Here is a 16,817-nt window from a genome sequence, read left to right as displayed (position 1 = left end):
TACTTCTCTAAATCTGAACATTCACATTGAGACAGACTAGGAAGAAGGATTGGCCTTCCAAACATGATGGTAGTAACCAAAAATTCCAAAAAGCACTATCCAGCTTGTTGTTGCTATGTGCCATTGAGTCACTTGTGATTCATAGTACAATAGCCCTGAATCCTGCTCTATCCTGTGCCAACCTGACTGTCTCTGATACATCTGCCCTCATTATCCCAGTCATCAAGGCTCTTCCTCTGTTGCACTATCCCTCCTCCTTTTCATGCATGGTATCTGTCTCCAAGGACTGGTTGCTCCTTGCAGTATGCCCAAAGTATGCCAGGGCCAGGCGAAGCTTCAGAATCTTTGCCTCCAAGAAACAGCCTGGTTTCACCCTCTCCAGGCTTAACCTGTTCGTTCTCCTAGTAATCCATGGTATATTCAACACTCTTCTCCAGCACCACAATTCAAAGGCGTCAATTTTCTTTCTACCATCCCTAGTCATTGTCCAGCTTTCTGACATTAATAGAATGTAAATCGATCCCCAGAAGGTATAGCCTAACAAGAGGTGATTGGAGGTGGGAATATGGGAAAAGACATTCTATTGAGGATGTACTTTAGTTCTATTTTGAAAGAGATGATACATACATTTATTCATAAATCTGGGGTAGTGTCATTTCTGGAAATAAGTTGGTATCAAAGGCTAAGGAGGAACACAGAACTCAAATGCAGCTATAGTGAAAGTCACTTACTTATGCAAGCAAAAGACAGCCTTTTGCAGCAGCTCTACAATGTGACCTGGTGAGTGAAAGTCAAGAGCCCCGGGGTAGTCTGACTGGTTAGTTTGCTCAGCTGGGAATGGAAAGGTTAGAAGCTCAAGTACACTCAGAGATGCCTTGGAAGAATGTCCTGGAGAGAATTATTTTAAAACCCCAACCATCGAAAACCCACTGGCACACTTTACTCTGGTTCCCATGGGACTGCCATGACTTGGAGTCAGCTCCATGGCACCCGGTTTGGTTAGGGAGTGTGCCGGTTACTCTTCTCATGGTTTTTGGCCGCCATTTGATGACACTTTGCCGCACACTAAGGCTTAAGAAGGCAAATTTGTTCTTTTCTTTCTTTTTAAACTTTATTATTTGATTCTGTGTTTTCACTTGTTTCTTTACCCCTGAATACAAACCATTAGTAGTAAGCAGTAAATGAAACTGTGTGGTGCTTTATTAAAGAATAATGTAATACTTCATTTCTTTTCCTGTAATTAAAAACTTCCTGATACTTGAATGTGGAATCCACTCTCTGAGCAAGGAATGCTTCTTGTTTAAATAAATATTAACTTTGAATGTGCTACTTCCCAGAAGTTTTGCCAGTCTTGCTTAAGCCATTTCAGGAGCCTCTATGCCTTCTCACTAGCTGGAGACACCTTTTCCCTCCCACACACTCATGTCTTTCCTTCATCCTCCTGCAAGATGAATGTTTATGGAAGCACAGATTTCTTTCACTCCCTCAATTTTTTATGATTAAAAAACCAGTGGTGTGCTGGTAATGTTGGACTAAATCTACTCTGTAAAGGGGGAGTGGGCTGGGAATAGGTCTGATTTTGTAGTGCTTGCCAATTTCCATGGTGCAAATACTCCCACCCTATTTGAAGCTACAAATGTAACGTCAATGAAGGCAGACTAGGAATGAGATGTGTATAATTACAGCTTAGGCCCTGCCAACTCCAGCACACCATTGCAAACCCTGATACTTTCTGAGATTAGTTGCCCTCCACAGACTGTCTCACAAGCACCTCACCTGCTGTGTGAAGGCTTACAGAGAAAATGCCTGTGACCCAGCACTTGGCTCATAGTAAGCAGCCAATAAAGGAAGCTAAAATTGAGAAGGGAACATGTCAGGGTTGTATTCTCTCTCCATAGCTATTTAATCTGTATGCTGAGCAAATTATCCAAGAAGGATCGCATCAGGATTGGAGGGAGACTCCTCAATAACCTGTGTTATGCAGATGACAAAACCTTGCTGAAAGTGAAGAGGATTTGAAGCTCTTATTGCAGAAGAACAAGAAATTCAGTCTTCGGTCTGGATTGCATCCGTATATCAAGAAAACAAAGATTCTTACCACTGGACCACTGGCACCGTCATATGGATGGAGAGGAGATTGAAGCTGTCAACAGCTTTATCTTGCTTGGATTCACAAGTGTACCCTTGGTGCCAGCAGTCAGAAAATGAGGAGACACATTGCACTGGGAAAATATGCAATTAGGGACCTCTCCAAATTACTTGAGGAGTAGTGATGTCAGTTTAAGGGCTAAGGTGCATCTGATTTAGGCCATGGTTTCTGATTATTTGCTGTGCATCTGAGAACTGGACAATGAATAAAGATGCAGAAGAATTGATACTTTAGAGCTGTGGTGCTGAAGAAGAGCACTGAACATCACATGGATGGCCAAGAAAACAAACAAATATGCCTTGGGAGAGGATGCAGCCAGATGCTCTTTGGAGGAAAGAATAAGGAGGCATCGCCTCACATACTTTGGCCATGTTGCTAGGGGATGCTATTCCTTAAAAAGAGACATGATGCTGGGAAGGGTGGAGGGTCAGCAAAGGAGAGGAAGACCTCTCCTAGGTCAACTAGGTGGATTAACGCAGTGACTGCTGCAGTGGGCTCTTGTGTTTCAGGAAGTGTAAGGATGGCACTGGATAGAACAGGGTTCAGATCTTTTGTTCCTAGAAGCTTGCTGGGACTCAGGCCTCCCTTTCTGCTGGATGAGCACACCTGCTCAGTCCCCTATGCTCAAGTCCCACCACTCAGCTATCTCCTTACATTTTAATGCCCAGAATCACATGCTATTTTCCTTTCATTTAAATCTGCTGTCAGTTCCCTCCTCTGTTGAGTGTGAACGTGGCATATTAGTGCTTCTTCTGACCCATTTTATCCTGCTTCAAGAAGTATTTTACCGCCGACATGCTTTTCAGGTTACACTTTTGCTAACTGAGCATAGTACATACCGTGCTTCTCAACAATATTTATTCAGCAAGCGAATGTCCCTTTTGTATAAAAAATTAACAATGACAGATGCCATTTATGGAGCCTTCTCACAGTGGGGAGCTGCTTGTGTCTGCCCCTTAGAACTCCAGAAGGTGAGGAGGTGTGAGTATCCTCTTTCCAGGGAAGACATTCAAGGCTCAGATAGAGAAGTACCTTGCTCAGAATCCCACAACTGTTAAAAAGGCAGGTACTTGACCTCAAATCCCACATCCTGTGACTGAGCTGGACAGACAGAGAGAAAAGGTGACCACAGGTTAGAGGATCTGCAGGAATCCTTGTTCAGCCAGATACCCTAGGCAATGTCTTTATGCAGATGTGACAAAAGAGAGTTTATCAGAAAACATTACTTAGTACAAATGTAGGGAGTGATGGTCTTGAGTCCATTCAGAGTTGGATCGTTTGCAGACTGTGGCTGCGGAATACCTTGTTGCTCAAGAAATGGAAACTCTCTCTCGCAGCAGTTCTGCTGTCGGTCTGTACTTGGCCATTATCTGGCCATGTGACCTCAGGCAAATCATTCTTCCTCCGCACAAAAGAAGCTTGGCAAGAGAGACCTTGCAACTTTTGCCATCTGTGCAGTGTGACCACCAGTCCCTCAGGGCCACGTTAATGAGGATGGACTGGGCAGACCGATGAGCACTCAAGCCAGCCGAAGAAGACTTCCTGCAGCTCAGTTGTCTGGAACCTACAAGCAGGCTTGGCTACAAAAGTGGCAAGGCCCCGTGCAGAAAGAAAATTCTAGGTCTGTTTAAGAATGTCAAGAGCAAAGCATTAAACCAGGCATGTGGGCCTTAGCCCAGAGCCCCTGTGCAGCTGTGTTGGTCGCAGTCCCTGCTCAAGGACCTTAAATGGGAGGCTGGTCAAACAAACACAGCGTCCATTCTTGGGAGACGCCCCCTGGTGTGTAGAAAATGCTTGGCCGGAGTGTTGGAGCACTTGCTATTTATTTTATTTCAGGGCCCAGATTGCTTGGTGGGCAGGTGTCCAAGGCTGCACCATTAAACCTGAGAGGCGCTGACTGCCTTCCCAGCCCCCCTGCAGCTGCGGGGCGGTGCCCGCTCTCATCTTAGGGGAGAGATGCTGGCTTGTGCTTTGTGTTTTGGCCCTCTTAGAAAATAATCACCCCGTCACGTGAATCGCCCTCAGAGCAGCGCACTTGGAAACTTCCTGTGGGAGAGCAGGCCGGACAACTGCCCTTTTGTGTGTCCCGCACAGCACGGAGAGGGAAGGTGAGAGAGAACGAGTGGAGAGCATGCCGGGCCACAGAGGGGCAGCTTGGGAAATGAGGCCACGGCCTTTGGAAGCTTCTCAGTGGCGTCCAGGGCAGGAGCTGTGTTTCTGTGAAAGTGTAATCTTCATGTTAGGGGTTCTGGCTCCTCCCTTGTAACCTAACATCCTGGGTGCAGACCCTGAGCAGAGTATCTTTGATGTCTGAACAGAACAGTGAGGTTTCTTAAGGCTGCTGCAAGATTTTCTGAGAAGTCTCACCCTCCGTGTTGGACTCAGGAAGGTGAACACAGTTTGGTGTCTCCTAGTCCAGAGCCCGAGAATGTTGAGTTTTCACTGCTGGCATGGCTGAGCCTTCACTGAGCTGGTAGCTAACAAGTTTCCTCGACTTGGAACATGTCTGTATCCGGTGGCTTCGTGCTTCCCCTGCCCTAGGACTGCACCCCGAGCCATCACTGAGTAGTAAGCATTATGGAGTCCCCCTGTGTGGTGCACACCTTTAATGCTCGGGATTGCTAACTGAAGTTCATGTCCAAGATGTTCTTTGGAAAGACTTGATGACTTGGTTTTAAAAGGTCAGACATCTAAAACCCTGTGGAGCTGTTTTACTCTGATATGGGTGAAATCACTATAAAATAGAGTGTACTGATATCTTGTAACTGGTATTTGGGAGCTCTAGTGGTACTGTGTTAAAGCATTTGACTGGTAATTAGAAGGGCTCTGGTTCAATCCCACCTAGCCACTCTTCAGAAGAAAAATAATGCAGTTTGTTCCCATGAAGATTTGCAGACTCAAAACCACTATGGTTTCTATTCTGTGCTGCGTTACTACTATGGGTCAGATTGATTTCAGTGGGTGAGAAACCGGTACTTGAATCTGGTCCGGGAGTAAACTGGACCAAGTTCTCACCTCCCAGAGCGTATATACGTCAGCGATGAGAAGATAGCCAGTGATGAGAAGATGGTCAGTTATGAGAAGATGGTCAGTGAACAGAGAAACAAGAGGACTGGAGTACCAAATGCAAACAATATGTCCCATCAAACACATGCAGCCCTGGATGTGCTCTCCAGTCTGTGTCAAGAAATTTGGAATATAGCTACCAGACAAACTGACTGGAAGAGATCATATTTGTTCCCATTCCCCAAAAAAGGTGATACAGCAGAAGGTGGAAATTATCGAACACCAACACTAAGATCACATGCAGATAAAATCTTGCTGAAGATTATCACAAAACAGTTAGAAGGGCACATCGGCAGGGGACTGCCAGGAATGCAAATGAGATTTAAAAGAGGCCATGGCACCAGAGATACCATTGCTGATGTCAGACGGATCTTGGCAGAAATCACATAATACCAGAAGGCTGTCTATTTGTGTTTTATTGACTGTGCAGAGTTTGACTGGGTGGATCATAACAAATTATGGTTAACATTGAGAAGAATAGGAATCTTGGAACAGTTAATTGTGCTCACGAAAAACATATGCCTAGACCAAGAAGCTAATGAAGATGAACAGAACAAGGGACCATTGCATGGTTTTAAATCAAGAAAAGTGTGCATTGATACTGTACCCTTTCTCTATACATGTTCAACCTGTGTGCTGCTGAACCAATTGGGAGGCTGGGCTTTATGAAGACAAATGGGGCAACAAAATTAGAAGAAGACTCACCAGCAAACCTTTTATGCTCGTGACACTGTCTTGCTTGCTGAACGTGAGGATGACTTGAAACACTTGCCATAGAAGATCAAAGAAAGGCTACAACCTTCCAATATGGATTACATTGCAATACCAAGAAAACAAAAATCCTCACCTCCGGGCGCATAGGTAGCAGTTTGATAGATGGAGTAAAGACTGAAGTTGTCAACAGTTTCATCTTGCTTGGACCCACCATCAACACCCTTGAGGAATCAAAAGACTTGTTGCATTGAGAAAGTCTTTTGTCAGGGACCTGTCCAAAATACAGAGCAATGATGTCAAGTCAAAGACTAATGTGCGCCTCATCAAACCTGTGGTATTTTCAAGTACTTGCTATGCATCTGAAAATTGGGCATTGACTACGGATGACAGAAGAATGGATGTCTTTGAGCTGTGGTGTTGGAGAAGAGTACTGAATAGCTCATGGACTGCTAGGAGAAGAAACAAATATATATTAGAGAAAGTACAAAGAGGTGAAACTTTGTTTCACATATATTGATGATGCTGTCAGAAGGGGCCAGTCTAGAAAAAGATACCATGCTTGGAAGGGTGGAAGGTCAGTGAAAGAGGAAATCTTCTGCAAGATGAACTGACAAAGTGACTGCAGCTTGAGCACGTCAGAGATGAGGAAGGAGGCACAGGATAGGGCAAGGTTCAGATGTGTGGTTCACAGGGTCGCCAGGAGCCACTGCGGCACCTAACAACAAGAAGAACGAATGCTGCTTTACGCATGTTGTCAAGAGAGGCCAGTCCTTGGAAGGGGTAGGAGAGTCAGTGAAAGATAGAACCTCACCAAGATGAACCGACGTAGATAGTGACATCAACAATGGATGTAAGCCTGTTGGAGGTGGTGAAGATGGTGCAGAATTGGGCAAAGTTTCAATTTGGTGCACATTGTTGTTGTTGTTATGTGCCGTTGAGTCACTTGCAAATCATAGCAATTCTATGTACAACAGCCCAGAAACCTGCTCTATCCTGCACCAATCTTACTGTCTCTGACACGCCTATCCCAATTACCCCAGTGACTGTATCAATCCATCTCATCGAGGGTCTTCCTCTCGTGCGCTGTCCCTCCACTCTCCGAAGCATGATGTCCCTCTCCAAGGACTAGTCCCTCCTTGTAACATGTTCATTGTATGTCAAACGGGGCTTCAGAATCCTTGCCTCCAAGGAGAAGCCTGGCTTCACCCTCTCCAGGACTAACCTGTTTGTTCTACTAGCAGTCTATGGTATATTCAATACTCTTCTCCAACACCACAACTCAAAGGCATAAACTTTCCTTCTGTCATCCCTAGTCATTGTTCGGCAGGCACACCTTAGTCTCCAGACTGACTTCATTGCTCTTCAGTACTTTGGAGAGGTCTCTATCAGCAGACTTTCCCAACGCAGTTCGTCTTTTAATTTCCTGGTTGCTGGAACCAAGAGTGTTGAATGTAGAGCAAAGCAAACCAAAGCTGTGAACAATCTCAATCTATCATCTATCATGCATGATTCTTCCAGTTGGCCCAGTGGTTAGAATCTTTGTTTTCTTGCTGTTGAACTTCAATCCATCTTGAAGGCTGCAGTCCTTGACCTTCTGTAACAAGTGCACCAGGTCCTCCTCAGTTTCAGCAAGCAAGGTTTTGTCATCTGCATAACACAGATTGTTGATGAGTCTTCCTCCAATCTTGATGCCACACTTCTCCTCATAGAGCCCAGCCTCCCGGATAATGTGTTCCTCACGTAGATTGCAAAGATCAGGATGGTGGTGCACATTGGGTTGCTATTAATTGGAGTTGACTCAGTAGTACTTAACATTAAATGTTAAGAAGGAAAAACCTGGGCAACAGTGACGAGTTCCATGGTCAGGGAAGGAGTGCTGACCCTGGCTCTGAGGAGCACTGGAGCAGAGCCAGGTGGTGTGCAGGGACCATGACCCAGTCAAGGAGGACCTCACGTCCCATGACTTAGAGATCCATGAGCCTCTCGCATTCAAGAGGAAGAAGAAGGGCAGTGCAGCTGGAACACAGTGAATGGGGGAGAAGGAGGGAGATGTGGTGGGATATTAGTAGAGTGGCACAGATGGGGACCAGAGCACCACAGGACCTTTGTGGGCGAAGATGTTCCTCTTGGATTTTATTTCATTGCATTCGAAAGCCACCGTGGTGGCTACTAGCTGAAAGGTTAGCAATTTGAATCCACCAGCTGCTCTGGGGGAGAAATACGAGGACGTCTCCTTCTATTAAGATGTCTAGGCTCAGGTCCTCCGATGGTGGATCACCATGAGCTTTTCTGGGTTGGATGGGGCAAACAGTTAAGTTCTTGGCTACTGATGAAAAATTGATGCTTTGAATCCATTTACTAAGAAGGACCTGTCAGTTTTCTTTTGAAAATCAGCTGCTTAAAATCCATGGAGCAAAGTTCTCTTATACATTTGGAGTCCCAGTGAGTCAGAGTGGATGCCATAGCAGTTTTTTCCTTTTTTGGCAGGGGTTTGAACAGGACCGCAGTGTGAGCCAGTGGACACTGGAGGGCGCTGGTGGGCGGTGTACTCTCCCTGGGGCTGCACTGGCAGGAGGCCCAGTCAGAGACTTAAGCACAGCCTCTAATGTGTGAACTCCACCTTTACCCCAAAATTATATGCTTTGGACACAACAAAATTGCGTTCCACTAAGTGCTAGATTTCAGTGATATCTTCAGATAGTGGCTTTTTGTGCCTTGCCAACTTTACTAAATACTGTTATTAAAAGGTGTTTATGCAGCTCACTCCACATCACAAATCCGTGTTATAAAGGCTGAATGTGCAGGTAAGGACTCCTCTCTCCCTGGCCAGGTACTCTACCTGCTCAAACCAGGACTGAGGCCTGGCCACCTCCTGCCCCCCTGCTTGTCTTTAAGTTCTGGCTGATTGCTTTTCCTGCTTGAAGCTTTCGTTTTTAAATTCCATGTAGAGCTCAGCCAAGTATTTGAAGTTTGGATATTGGCACTTCTCTTGAACTCCAGTTTTATCCAGAAGTTTAGAGGACTTGTCTGTTTCCTGGTTAGAAGAAGGGTTATTTAGCCATTCATTGCAACAGAAACCACACACCTGGTCTGATGTGTATGGAACAGAAATATATTTTTTTTAAGTGGCTCAGTGGAGATTTTCCCAGACTTTTCTTCTTTGCAAAATCTTTCCAGTTGATACTAATGAAATTGTTTTGACATTGGGGAGCATACTTTATAACAGCTCTTTTGTCCTGATGTGAAACTAGAGAACATCTGCTAGGGACAGCTTCAGCCAACAGCATCTTTCTTGATGTATGTTTTCCTGTTGCATGCTAAAGGGTAGTTAAAGTTCTGTGTACTTGTAGACTGTAGTGAAAGATTGTTTAATAGTTATGGAGTAAAAAACTTCTACGATTCACCAGCCCTTCTTCTGACCATTTGTCAAACAATTTATTCTGTAGTAGACACCTTGGTAGGAAGTGAGTGTTTGAATACTAGCCTAAAGGCTGATGATTTTAATCACCCAATAGCAGAGTGAAAGGCCTGACAATCTTCTTCTACACGATAACAGCTAAGAAGAGCCTTTGGAGCAGTTCTACCCTGGCTTACCTGGGGTCCCCAGAAGTCAGAACTGGCTACAGAGCAGGTTCCATGTTTTACATTTTTTTACTGGTTTACAAATAAATTGAACCTTTAGCAAGGTGAAATAATAGTGATATGATAAATATTCAGATGTTAGAGCTTCGAGAGACCTTTAGGGCATTTGGCTTAATCCCTACATTTCCATAAAGGAGCTTTATGGACCTGCCTGAGGAGAAAAGCCCGCCAGTGGTCAAGTTGAGACAAGATTCTGGGCTTCTCTCCACACCCTCTGACCACATACACTATTTCTGATTAGTAGCAAACAGAGCCGGATGTCCCAAGCAGAAAATATAGAAATCCGAGCAAAAGTGGACCTGTTGCAGCCCTCCCACCCCTTTTCCCCCAAGACAGGGGACTTTTGTACCTATGTTAACTGAAAAAATGACTCATGAAAGTAACTTTTATGACCTTAAAACCATTGAAAGCGTCACATGGAAAAGCTGAATCACATAAATGAAAGTTAAATAAATGACATAAAGTATCAAACATTTCCAACAGAGAAAATCTGAAAACCATTCCCAAAATTAGCCCTGGCCAATAAATCTATAAATTTGAGAACGAATACGTTCTGCTACTTCAGCAAATACATTCAAGGGTTCTTTGCAGGAAAGCCAGGCTGCCTCTCTCTGTAAAGACAACCAGCCACTGCTTGGCTGGCCTTCGGCTGGCCTCGGTGTGTGCTTTGGGGAGCCGTTTGGTTTTTAAACAGTGTGGAGGTGAATGAACAGAGTCTTTCTTGAGACTTTGCCCTTTTCCTCAGTACGCAGGAGTTAGCAGAGTTGAAGAACCAGTAACCCATTGAAGTTCTCTGATACTTCATTTTATTCCCCAAGGGAATCCTGTTTGTGGACTGTGCCAGAGTAGCTGAATTCTAAGTTGTTCTCTATCCCTTTTCTCAACTTCCTGAGCCCTTTGCTGGCTTCCTGCCTGCCTGTGTGAGGAGCTGAGGCCATGAATTCTCTCTCTGGCACTGGTGTTGGGCCAGACACGTAGGTGGCTTTTCCATAGAGCAGCTCAAAAACTTGCCCTCCCGGTTTGTTTTTGATTGTGCGTATATGTGTGTGTTTTCATGCCTACACTGAAGGAACATTCCAGCCAGAGGTGCCAAAGATCACAAGGCTCGGCTCTTGCAGTGGTGGATGTTAGAGCTTTGAGAGACCTTTAGGGCATTTGGCTTAATCCCTACATTTCCATAAAGGAGCTCTATGGACCTGCCCGAGGAGAAAAGCCTACCAGTGGTCAAGCCATCTGCAGGGAGAAGAACAGACACCGGAGTGTGGCTGTTTATCAGTGAGAGGACTGCTCCACATGCAATGAGGCCCCTATTAGTGTGGGAATAGTAGTTATTCAGTACTGCATCACCATATCTTTCTCTCCCGAGTGACAGTGCATGTCTTGCAGGTCATAAAGAAGGAAACCGGATTTTGGAGGGACTTTGGATTTGGGATGACTTGTCAGTACAGATCAGACTTCATCAATATAGGTAAGAAAATGCAGCTTGAGGAAACTGCATCTCTACTGCCACCCAGAGGCCACTGGTCAGCGCGTTGGGTCTGATGGTAAAGGTGGTGCCATTCCCCCTCTGTCGGATTTGGGAACTGAGATAAAAGAGAGTTTCTGGGATTGTCTCTTTAACCCCTATGTCCTTCACCAGCATGTCTCAGTCACCCTCTAGAATATTTGGATAGCAGTTAGCAGCACTGTGACATCACCTGGAATGATACACAATCTGGAAAGAAGAAAAAAAAATCTGAAGTAAAAGGGAAGTTTGAGCATAAACTAAATTCAAACTAAATTCTCCAGTGCCTCCTTCCAACTAGATTCTCACTCCTGAACTTTCTGAACTAGAAAATCCTGAGCCTTCAGTGTGTGTGTATGTGTTGGAGGAATTGGGGGAGGGTGTTGGAGGTGATTCATTTAAAAAAACCCAAACAAACCCAACAATAAAACCAACACAGGCCCTTTTTCTAGTTTTGATAATAATCTCAGGGAAGCTTTGGCCTGGTGAGGCTCTGTAATGAATTCCGAGAAAATATGTTGAGAGAACATCCCTGTCTCCTGTGAGTCAGACTCTGGTGAGGAAGGGTCCGCGGCAACCAGACGCCAGTGCTTCTTTGGCTGTAGTTGGGACCTGGGGAGCTTTAAGTAAGGGAAAATGGGCATCGGAGTCTACAGAGGTGAAACTGTAGGTGCTGTTAACTCACTTCATGAAATTCATTATAAAATGAAACAAGATCTTCTTGGTGTAGAACTTGAGAATTGATTATAAGCCCAAAATAAAGCTATTACCCTGAGTCCATTCCCATGCATGGCACGCCCATGTGCTGCAAATACAGCCTCTCTGGATCACCAGCCCTTTCTTCTGCACTCCTGGTAGATGGGTTCACACTGCCAACCTGCAGGTTAGTAGTTGAGCGCAAATCCTTCCCGCCCTCTAAGGACTTGGCCAGTCCTCTCTCAGACGGCTGACTGCCCTGCTGGTGGGGGGCGCACAGCTTTTCAGGACCACTTTCCTTAGTGGTTTGAAGAGTTGGGGACTGGACTACTAACTGAAAAGCCTGGCACCCTATTTGTGGAAGCTCATGGCCTGGAAAACACTGTGGAGAGTGGGTTGTGTTTGGTGTTTGTTTTTTCTACAGCATAATTTCGATCAACATGGGTTAGAATTGAATCTGTGGGGATTTTTGTCATTGCTGGTTGAGGTTTTTTTTATAATCTCTAAAAGGAAGAGTGTTTGTGGCAAGCAGTTGTTTACATGTTGGCATCCTCCTTCACTCTTTCAGAGTGCAAGCCCCTGGTTTTGCCTATTTGCAATGGCAAGAGGTGAGCACAAATGGAAACACAAGAATTTTCTCTAGGAGTCTCAAATTGAAAATTTGGAAAGCTGCTGCAGCTCCTAATCTGAGTCTAGGGCTATTAATTATCATTACTTATAGCTGTTTAAACAGAAAAATGCTTGGACTACTGTTTGTAGCCTTTTAATAGAAAGAACTTGCTGCTGTGTGTTATGAGGGCTGGCTGGTGGGAAACCCCAAGGCCTCTAACCAGAAATGGTACTTCCAGGCTTTGGGAAACACATTGTTGTTGTCATTATGTGCTGTGGGGTCAGAACCAAGTCATAGCTGACTCTCCGGGGGGTTTTCAGAGCCTGTAAGTCAATGGGAGGAAACTGCCCATCATTGTCCTGTGGAGCAGCTGGTGGTTGTAAACTAGGTGCCTTTCGGTTAACAGTAAAGTGCTTACATTTAGCCACGGAGGTCTTGGGCGAAACACATTGCATCTCCATGCAAAACACTGTGCTTCTGCAGCTCAAAGAAACCTATCAGTCACCATCAAGCTAACTCCAGCTCATGATGACCTCATGTGTGTCAGATTAGAGCTGTGCTCTATAAGGTTTCCAAGGCTGTACCTTTTTGGAAGTAGATTGCCAGACCTTTCTTCTGAGGCACTTCTTGGTATTTTTCAGCTGTCACCTTTTCTGTTAGTAGGCTGATTGTGCCGCTCAGGATCTCTGTGCAGATCAGAGAGACAAGTGTAGATGAGGAAATGTATGGGCCACCTTATTCACCCATGCGCCTTCTCCTGACAGGTGGCTTTGACTTGGACATCAAAGGCTGGGGAGGAGAGGATGTGCACCTTTACCGCAAGTACCTCCACAGCAACCTCATCGTGGTGCGCACGCCTGTGCGGGGCCTCTTCCACCTCTGGCACGAGAAGCGCTGCGTGGATGAACTGACCCCAGAGCAGTACAAGATGTGCATGCAGTCCAAGGCCATGAACGAGGCCTCGCATGGCCAGCTGGGCATGCTGGTGTTCAGGCACGAGATCGAGGCCCACCTCCGCAAGCAGAAACAGAAGACAAGTAGCAAAAAGACATGAACTCCCAGGGGTGGGGTGTGGGAGACATCTTTCTATATTTCTTTTTGCAGTTCTCAAAAGACTGACTACAATGAGAAAAAGACTTTCTATAAAGGGTGGCAAAAGAAATTAACAAATTAATGAAAGAGACGAGAAAAGTGATGCCATTTGGTGATATGTGTGTAGCACAAAGGAAAACCTCCCACTTTGCCTGCAAAAGTAGCCCAAATACACCTCAGACAACTTCTCAACAAAGGCAGAGCAATTGTGGGAGTGTGAGCCTGACAGTGGAGGTGCTGAGTGTTGTTTGGGTGTTCACAGCAAAAAGAGATCTGTTGTGCTCTTTGCTCATTGAAATGTTCGTGAATTAAGACCAGCTTTGTAATAAGTTAATTAGAATGAAAGGAAAGCACATTGCCCCCCATATGAACGAATGTATCAGTAGTTTCTAGAAAGGCAGCAGAGATGGCCTTGTGAAGTGTGGAGATGTGTTCACTGCACGCCTTGTGAGTCTAATGAGCAAAAGCAAATGGTCCAAAAAAAGAGAAAAGTAAGTATGGTGTCCATTCCTCTCAAGATTAACCAAAAATAACCTGTTTATCTCCCCCACCCACCCCCACCGCCCCGTTACACTTGTAGCCACCACCTTTAATTTTTTATTTGGCTTAAAAATGCACTTTTCTTTTTTTTGCTTGAGAGCTATATGATGCTTATTTAAATACTGATTTGCAGGCCTTACTAAGCAAGCACAAGTTACTCATCATTTTTGTGTTTTGAAAGGAGTTGCTTGTAGATGCATTATGAGAACTCTGAGTTCAGAGCATCATCTCATGACGCCCCTACCCGAGGACGTGGCAGATGCTGCCTCCTGCAGCCATGCAGCTGCAGAGCGTTCTGCCAACCAGAAGGCATGGTTCGGGGTGGCTGGGTGGAGAAGACACAGGGATACTGTATCTGAAGAATATTTCTGAAGAGGAGCAACTGAACACTGGAGGCATTTTTTTGAAAAATATAAGAAACCCCACACACATTCAGACTGCTGATATCTTGATATATTTAAGTCTGAAAACATATTTTCTCCTCAGGAAAGCTGGGGACCACTTTCTTACCTGTGCAAATAAACCAAAGGATACTGTGTGAACCAAACAATCTTTTCAAAGCAGGGTGCTTTTCCAGGCTTCTGGCTTCAATGAGAAGAAGTGCAGTAAAAAAGAAATTATATTTTTGGTGAAAGATCAATTCATCTGCCAGATGCTTGTGGAATGGAAAATTTTGCTTCATGTTCACCCACCCCAAACGAAGGGGAACGAATTTAAGTACCTTTTAAATTAAGCAGTTCTACTCCATCACCACGATGCTTCTGAAAGTGGCATTTTATTATGGTCTCAAACAATTATTTTTTAAAAATAAATACAGTTAACATTGCGTGATTTCTACATTCATGTGAAAATTATTTATTAGCCAGCACGAGACGCATGAGCTCATTATTGCTCTGATTCCTCGCCTTCTGTTTGCCCACAGCGAACTCATTATTTAAGAGCTTCAAGAGCATTCCAGCTGCTGGCGTGTTAAAAAATGCATTGTATTGATTTGTACTGGTAGTTCATAAAGTTTAATTAAAACACAGGACACAAATGGAAGGTGGCATTGGATTGCGAATAAACTATGTATTGGGACCTTGGAGTAAGAATGCTATGTCTTTAGTTTTTGGAAATCAGTGGTTTAAGCATAGACCAGGATGTCTCAGCCTCAACACCACTGACAGACAGGGCTGGATAATCCTTGTTGTGGGAGCTGTCCTGTGTACTGCGGAGGCGTTTACTACATGGTCTCTACCCACTGGATGCCGTTAACTTTGTGTCTCAGTTGTCTAGCGCTGACAGAACAGAAATGCCTCAAGCAGATGGCTTTCATAAACATAACATTTCTCACAGTTTAAGAGCATAGATGTCCAAACTGAGACTGCCAGCTCCAGGGGAAGGTCTGTTATGTGTGTATCTCCTGGTTCTGGGGCAATTTCCCGGCACAGGTTTCCCAGGACAAACTTCCCTCCTGGTCCTTGTCTTACTGCAGTAGGTCCCTCTGATCCCTGTGCAGTTGTTTAATCTCAATTATATGCTGAGAGAGATTCATTTCAAATGCAGTCCAGTCCTCTAGATTGTATCCTGCCTTGTTAACGTTGTTGTTACTGCCTGCCTTCAAGCCAGATCTGACCCATTGCTGACCCTCCAGTGGGTTTTCAGACACAGTAAATCACACAGTTGGAGATTGCCCATCCATCTCTTGTAGAGTGTGGTAGATTCGAACCGTGTACCTTTGGGATTACAGCACAACTTCTTACTACTAGGCCACAAAGCACCAGAGCTGCATTAACATTACTGATGCTAATCCTGCCATTACTATCATGTTACCGTTACTGTGTACCATCAAGTTGTATACCACTGACTCATAGCTGACCCTCCGGCCAGTTTTCAGAAGCAGTTAAATCACACAGGAGGAGATTGTCCATCTTTCTCCTATGGAGCAGCTGGTGGATTTGAACAACATGCCTTCTGATTGGCAGCACAATTCCTTTCCACCAGATCTTTCTGTGAATATCCTGGAGGTTAAGATTTACAAGACACATGATAATTACATCACATCCCAAAATTAAGCGTAATGCTGAGACTCATGCCTGCCAAGTTGACACATTATGTAGGGAGACACAATCTAGAACATCTCTCACCCAGCCATGACTGGTGGAATGCCTGCGATCATTGCCAGGTATCTCCTAGGAGCCAAAAGCAACCCTGATTAGGAAGCACAGATCTGGAAGGACATGAGAACAGTGAAAGCCATTTATCTGTTTTACTTGGCCTTTGTCACTAGAAGAAATTGAGACTGACTTCTAAGGTCTCCTCTGCTTTTCTGTTTAACATGTTTGCATCTGAGGATGACAGTGGAGTCTCAGGGCCCACGTCTGACCTGTCCCCACCCTGCGTTCTCCCATTCCCTGGAGGATACATTGCCAGCAACAACATCAGGATTGATCAGATGTCCTGACCGTAGAATTAGGCAGGTATAAGTGTCCTATGAGGGCCAGTGATGGCTCAGTGGTAGAATTCTCACTTTCCCTGTGGGAGACCCAGCCAGGGCAGCTCATACACAAGCCCAGCTCCCTATCAGTGGAGACTTGTGTGTTAGGATGCTCAACAGAGCTTAGCAGAGCTTCCAGAGGAAGGGGGACGAGGAAGACAGGCCTCTTGATCAAATTCTAAAAATCAGTTAATGAAAACATTGTCAGCTCCACAACTGACTATGGGCTGGGTTGGGACCAGGCAAGATTCCCTTCTGTCCTGCAGTGGGTCGGCGTGCGTCGGGGCGGACGTGATGACAGCAGGTGTCCCCGCATTGGTGTCTTCAG

The 16,817-nt window shown here is 45.0% G+C and overlaps 1 protein-coding gene across 1 annotated transcript in view; it reads left to right on the top strand.

Annotated features, from left to right (window-relative positions):
• CSGALNACT1 (chondroitin sulfate N-acetylgalactosaminyltransferase 1) overlaps positions 1–13,542 on the top strand; it is a 147,524-nt gene extending 133,982 nt beyond the window's left edge. The window contains exons 7-8 of the mRNA XM_006896973.1: positions 10,958–11,039; positions 13,146–13,542. Of these exons, the coding sequence (XP_006897035.1) occupies positions 10,958–11,039; positions 13,146–13,435 (372 nt within the window). The 3' untranslated portion in view covers positions 13,436–13,542. The remainder of the gene's footprint in view (positions 1–10,957; positions 11,040–13,145) is intronic.
• The last annotated feature ends 3,275 nt before the right edge of the window (positions 13,543–16,817 follow it).

The sequence above is a fragment of the Elephantulus edwardii genome, unplaced genomic scaffold (assembly GCF_000299155.1).
Source record: "Elephantulus edwardii isolate Elephantulus edwardi_28Jun2011 unplaced genomic scaffold, EleEdw1.0 scaffold00195, whole genome shotgun sequence".
Taxonomy (NCBI): Eukaryota; Metazoa; Chordata; class Mammalia; order Macroscelidea; family Macroscelididae; genus Elephantulus; species Elephantulus edwardii.
The sequence above is the reverse complement of the archived record's forward strand: the minus strand, read 5'-3'. Positions and strand labels throughout refer to the sequence as shown.